General features: G+C 50.6%; 1 protein-coding gene across 3 annotated transcripts in view; it reads left to right on the top strand.

Annotated features, from left to right (window-relative positions):
• Positions 1 to 443: 443 nt before the first annotated feature.
• TFDP1 (transcription factor Dp-1) overlaps positions 444 to 6,000 on the top strand; it is a 47,187-nt gene continuing 41,630 nt past the window's right edge. For 2 of the 3 annotated variants that reach the window (XM_086619756.1, XM_086619743.1), the window contains exons 1-2: positions 1,146 to 1,214; positions 2,126 to 2,210. In XM_086619756.1, the coding sequence (XP_086475882.1) occupies positions 2,199 to 2,210 (12 nt within the window). In that variant the 5' untranslated portion in view covers positions 1,146 to 1,214; positions 2,126 to 2,198. Of the gene's footprint in view, positions 553 to 1,145; positions 1,215 to 2,125; positions 2,211 to 6,000 lie in introns of those variants that run through there. The other variant, XM_086619750.1, reaches the window with a different exon arrangement.

Here is a 6,000-nt window from a genome sequence, read left to right as displayed (position 1 = left end):
AAAACGTGATGAGGAAGCACCGGCAGGATGTTGTGGCAACTAACCGCACCGCGCTGCCCCACCGGCTCCCGCTTCTCACGGCCGGCACCCGCGCCCCCAGAAACCCGCTGGGCGGCAAGGGCGATAACGGCGCGGGCTCGCCGAGCCAGGCGGCCCGGCCCGGCCCGGCCCGGCCCTCCCCTCCCCGCGGCGGCGGTGCCAAGGCGCGGGCCGTGTCCCGCAGCGATAAGGACGCCGGAGGAGCCCGGCGCCTTCCAGCCCGCTCGCAGCGCGGTGCCGGTGGCGGCTCGCGCCCGCCCGCGGCCGTGCCGGCGACCACGTGCTCGGCGGCGGCCGCCGGGGCCGAAGAGCAATCTCGCGCCGATGCTTCCCGCGCGCCCGCCGCCAGCGCCGCAGGGCGGGGAGTCGGAAGGCGCGAAAATCCCGCGCATGCTCCATCCACCCATGGAGCGGCGGGCGGTTGGCTTAGCCGCTCCGCGGGTGCCTGTGCAAGGCACGCTACACCCCCGTGACGTCAGCGCGCAGTGTCACGCCGGTGGGACGCACAAAAGTGTAAGTTTCAATTTTTTTTTTTCCCTGCCAACGGGGGGTGGGGGGTGGGGGGGGTAGGGAAAAAAAAAAAAAAAAGAGGAAAGAGCGGCGGGGTCGCGCCCGCGGCGCCCAGGGAGGGGCCGCCGCGCTCGCGCGCGCCCGCCCGCCGCCCCCTCACGCCCCCCGCGGGCAGCCCCTCGGAGGCTGGAGCGCGGGCCGGGGCAGCAGCGGCGGGCAGGTGTGCGGGGCCGCGGGCGAGCGAGGCGGGGCGGCTGGCCGGGAGTCCGCGAGGCTGGTGACCAGCGAAGGCAAGAAGCGGGCTGGGAAGTGACAGCCCGCCGCCGAGACACCCCCCCCCCCCCTCCCGCCTCTTCCCCCCGCACCCCCCGCCCCGGAGCGCGGAGAAGGGGGCGGTCCCTACCGGTCCCCCTCCCCCCACCCCGCCCGAGCTGCCGTTGGGGCCGTTGGTCTCCCGCCCCCCCCGCCCCGCGCCGGCTCCCTCCTCCCCTGCCCCCTCCCGGCGGGCTCGCCAGGCCCGCGCGCGCGCCGCCGCACATGTGCAGTTGGGCGCCTCCGCTGCAGCGCGGCGGCGGGCGGGGGGTGCTCCTGCTCCGCGCTTCGGGTCCCTGTCTGGGGGCGGCGGCGGGGGATGGAGCCGGCTCTTTCTGCCTTCGGCCGCTCAGGTGCGGGCTGCCCGCGCCGGCCTGCAGCGGGAAGAGGATGGCGAGCGGCGGGGGGGGGGGGATGGGATGGGATGGGATGGGATGGGATGGGATGGGAGGAAGAGAGGGGGTGCCGCGGGGTGCTGCCGCCGGCAGGGCGAAGAAGCTGGGGACGGGGTGGGGGGCAGACCCTTCTCCCCCTCCCCGGCCGCCCCCTCCCCCCCGCCGCCGGTGGTGCCGCCTGGCGCGCGGGCGCGTCCCCCCTTCCTCGTGCCCCCGCCGCTTCTGAGGCGATTAGCGCGGCCCCTCGCTGCCGAGGGGAGGCGGCGCGGGGCTTAGGGCTTTGCCCGGGCGGTGAGGCCCTGGTCGGGGGGCGCGTTGGGGGAGGCGGGCGGGTGCTGGGTGCCCGAGGCGCGGTGGCGACTGCCGGTCTCTGTCTCTCGGTGCAGCCGCGGCCCGTCCGTCTGCGAGGAGGGGGGGTAGGGGGGGCTGCAAGGCCCCGGGGGGAGCTGGCCCCTGAGGCCTACTTGTGCCTGCTGCTGGAAATGGGGGTGGGGAAGAGGAGGCCAAGGGAGTGATCTCTTCCCCCGCCGCTTCTGCCCGCGCCCTGCTTTGCGGTGTTGTAAGGGGCGCAGCTGGACAGGGACCGGCCCGGCGTGGGCTGCCCGCTGCCCCGCTGGGATCGGGTACGTGCTGGGGGAAGGGCGCTCCTGCCAGGGGAGAGCTCACTCCCGCTGACGGAAAAGGAGTGTTTCCCACGCGTGAGCCTGAGGCAGGGGGCCTTAAGGGATGAATTGGTGATGACAGAAAACTTTCTCCTCTTTAAAAACGTTTTTTTTAAAAAACAAATTGTATTTGGTCGTAGTCAGTAATTGTAAAAACTTTCTCTCCTTTCATTTTTATAGCTGATGTTGTCTTTACTTGCTTTCTAGAAAATAGCATCATTGTCTCCGTGTCCTGCAGCCGTCAAGATTTTAAGAGGACTGATTTCTAGTCTTTGGTAACATGGCAAAAGATGTAAGTATATTTGTAGCACATCATATGTGGAAGCATAGCTCATAGGATATTTTTGTTTTTATTAACAAAAGCAAACCACCTCATGCTTTGTAATACCTGGCATTAATGAATATATGAAACTTACTTTATCTACATTTTACATCAAACCTAGGCTGTGTTTTCCTATAGATGGAAAGCATAAACCAGCTTTAGATCTGCAGCCATTTTTTCAGAGTAATTAATCTGAAGAATTCAGTGCGCTCATAAAAGCACTTGGGCCATTGACATTATGTGCCTTCACACTGAACACTAAAACAACTTGGTTTTGCATTGAATTTAAAAAAACTCAGCAAATACTGTTCAGATGACTAGGTTGTCGACTACTGTTGTCAGCTAGCGTTGCCTTGTGTTCAAGGAGGCATCAGGTATTCGAGGGAGTGAAGATGGTTCAATCTCCACATGCGTTCATTGTTTTGTCTCTTGTCTGCCATAAGATGCTAGTTAGTGTCTGTAAAAACAGGCTTTGGGAACTTTCATCATAGACTTCCATTACCATTGACATTAAGGTTAGCGGCTTTGATTCTGTGGCCTACCTCTTGAACCTTGTTTGCTCTTTACCTATTCCAGTACTTAAAAAAAAAAAATTTTGAACAGATTCTGCATTTAAGATATAATTCATTGTTAAAACGCAATGTAATTAGGCTTTCATGTTTTCTTATTGAAAATAAGACAAGATACAGCTCTGTATCAAATTAGAATGTATCTCCTCTTCAAAAATCCCCCAAACCAGCAGCATACAAACTAAAGAAAAGCGATAAAATTCAAATTCTTAAGCAGCAGGTTAATCTGATGGTGGACTGTTGTAGCTTTCAAATAGCAAGAATTTCCATGAAATAGTGATTGTTTTAACAAATTAATCTTGTGGAGAGTTTTAGTAGTTCAGAAGCAACTGAAAAACATCTTAATGTGCAGAGAAGCAACCAGAAATACACAGTCACTCAAAGCTTGCCTGGAAGAGATAAGGGTGGCCCAAGTACTTTACAGATAGCAGTTCAGGGAATGAAAGGCCGTATAAGCGGGAAGAAAATGAAAGAGGAGTGTTAGACCAGGAGATGAATTTGAAACAGTTCAAAGTGATTGACATACCAAAGTACATTTGTTTTAATGCTGGCTTTTGGGACAGAGAGCAGCTGAGTGAAGAAGTGCTAGCACCTGGAAATACAGATGAATATCCTAGAAGGTCTAGGGGAGCAGAATGAGAATAATACGTTTAAGAACAAACCTCATTTTTGAAAGATCTAGCTTATTCTAGAAAGGGGAGTAAAGGGAGGAATAACATACATGATAATAAACTTCAGAAATGGTGGGAGATGCTATGGATAGGAAAATAAATGGCTTTCAGTATCTTTATTACAAGAATTAGTAAGCCAAATTTGGAAAAAGCTAAAATCTGGATCAGGTTTTAGGTGAAATTTTAGGTGTACTTGAGCACCGGAACAGGGTAGCTAGAAAGGGTATGAAATCTTAATTGAAGGATTGTCAAACTTGTTCTTAAAAACCTCTACACATACTTTATCCCGCCTCAGGGAAGAAAGATGAACTGCTTACCTTTTTGCCGACTATTACATACCCACCATTACATGATATCTAAAACATGTAGTGAATGCTGGGAAGCTTTACATTTCCAGGTCTGATTATGGGCCCTATTAGGTTTAATTTAACGCTAGAATATAGAGGTGCCAATTAATACAGCACTTTTGATTTTCAGAAGGGAAGAGAATGATTCCCGTATTTTTTGTCCAAATCCAAGTTCTTTTCCTAGCAAAATAATGGAATTAATCATGATGGAGTCAGTATCACTAAATTTCTGGACACTGAGTGTATGAAGACCTGCATCACTGTAAATTTAAACATTCTGACAGGGGAATATTGCTGTGATTAATGGCTTGTGGTTCTGCCATGTCACCTATCAAGTGCACTAACTGACTGTGAGATGTAGCAGTGAAGAAGATGGCATAGTTGATGAATGCCTCCACCCCTTCCTTCCCTTTTTCTCAGCAGAGCTGAGACAGCTGACTGGTAAGGGCTGTGGTGCTCGGATGCGAAGTCTGGGCTTGAGGTGGCGTTTACATGGCCAAGCATGCTTCAGTGTGCTCCAGCCTGGGAGCATGGGCTTGGTGTGTGTCCCACTCTTGCTCTGTGCTGCTGGTGCCAGTGCTTGCTCTGGTGACGGTGAATCAGGCAGCCCTGCAGAAGAGGAAGGTGTGGAGCCAGGGCGCCACAAGAGAACATGCTCCTACTTGACCCCCTCCTCCCACCTGCCACAGGAGAGCACTTTTCCTTTTGTTGCTTGCTTCCAGCTCTTCTTCTGATACTTCTTTTAAAAACTATAATTTGAAAAAACCTGTTTTAAAAGTCAAGTTCTTGTGAAAGCTTGCAGACCGGGACTTTACTGGATAATTGAACAAACAGGGAACATGATGGAGAATACTGACAAACTCAATTAAATGTTTTTATAAAGGATTAAATAATTGCAAAAGTACTGATCAGGTAACTGGCAAGATAATGCTTATGAGCTATTTGACTCAAGTCAGTTCTGTTAAATATTACTTCAAAATTTATCTCTTTAATGCTTTTCAGAGTGTACAATAAAGAGAAAATAAGCAACAAAGCATTGATTTTTTTTCAAAATACTTTGATTTCCTTGTCAGTGGGCAGGAAGCTATGAGGAGGGGGAAAAAAAATAATTCATATATAGCACCTTCGTTAAGAGCTTGCAGGTGAAGTTTAAGAGCATAGTCACAGGTAATGTTATTGTAGCTGGATAGATTGAAAAAGAATAATGGAAAAGGAGAAATACTAGCTTGTGAAGGTTGAAATACCTGTGAGTATATAAATTTATTTTTTTTAAAAACTTATATAAAGGGTATGGGATCTGGAATGCAGTAAATATAAAAGGGGAAAAAAAGGAGTAAACTCAATTACTAGAGTGATCTGGTAATAGCAATGAGCATAGCCATTTTTGGTTTTATGTAAGTGAGCATTGTGTGTAGCTGAGAAGCAGTTCTAACGGAATCAAACAGATTTGCTGTGGAATATCACATTCAGTTCAGAAGATCTTAGTTATTAGAAAGACTTTACTCTGTGTAATTTGAAGAAACAATGAAAAAAAACACGTGGACAAGAGAACACCAATTACAGTATCTCTCAAAGACTTGTGCACCTTGGGAGAGGGATCATTCCATTGCTTGTCAGAGGCTGAATGGCACATTGTGTTGAGGTCAGTAGAGGTGGGTACGGTTTGACATGCACATTCATGCCATATACATAATCTTTCAGAACAGTGTACACAGCATATGGGAAATTTCTTGGTCTGAGACAGAGGTAGTCATCTCATGCAGACAATCTCCAGAAACTCCAGCTTAGCCAGTATTCCTCCTGGTTAAACAGTGTCGTTCTCTCTACTGAATCTACTGTAAACTCTTCCACTTCTTACAAATGTGGCACCTTACAGGCAGGAGCTGGAGAAGCCAAACGTACACACCAAGATCCTCAGCTGACTTGTGCTGTTCACTGGATTCATGAGATTAATAGTTAGGTGGGGAGCACAGTTCCTCAAGCGAAATGGTGACCTGCCCATCCTTGGCGTGCTTTGAATTCAGCAAGATGCAGCATCGATAGAAGGAGCAGGAATGATTGTAGCAAGAAAGTAAATTTGATAACTTAATTTTTTGTCTTCCAGCTCCCAGTATAAGACTGAGTACTACATGTTGGCCACTTTTATATATTAAAATTATCTGAAAGTGAAGAT

This window comes from Tauraco erythrolophus, chromosome 1, assembly GCF_009769465.1.
Source record: "Tauraco erythrolophus isolate bTauEry1 chromosome 1, bTauEry1.pri, whole genome shotgun sequence".
NCBI lineage: Eukaryota > Metazoa > Chordata > Aves > Musophagiformes > Musophagidae > Tauraco > Tauraco erythrolophus.
This window is presented reverse-complemented; position numbering and strand designations above follow the sequence as displayed.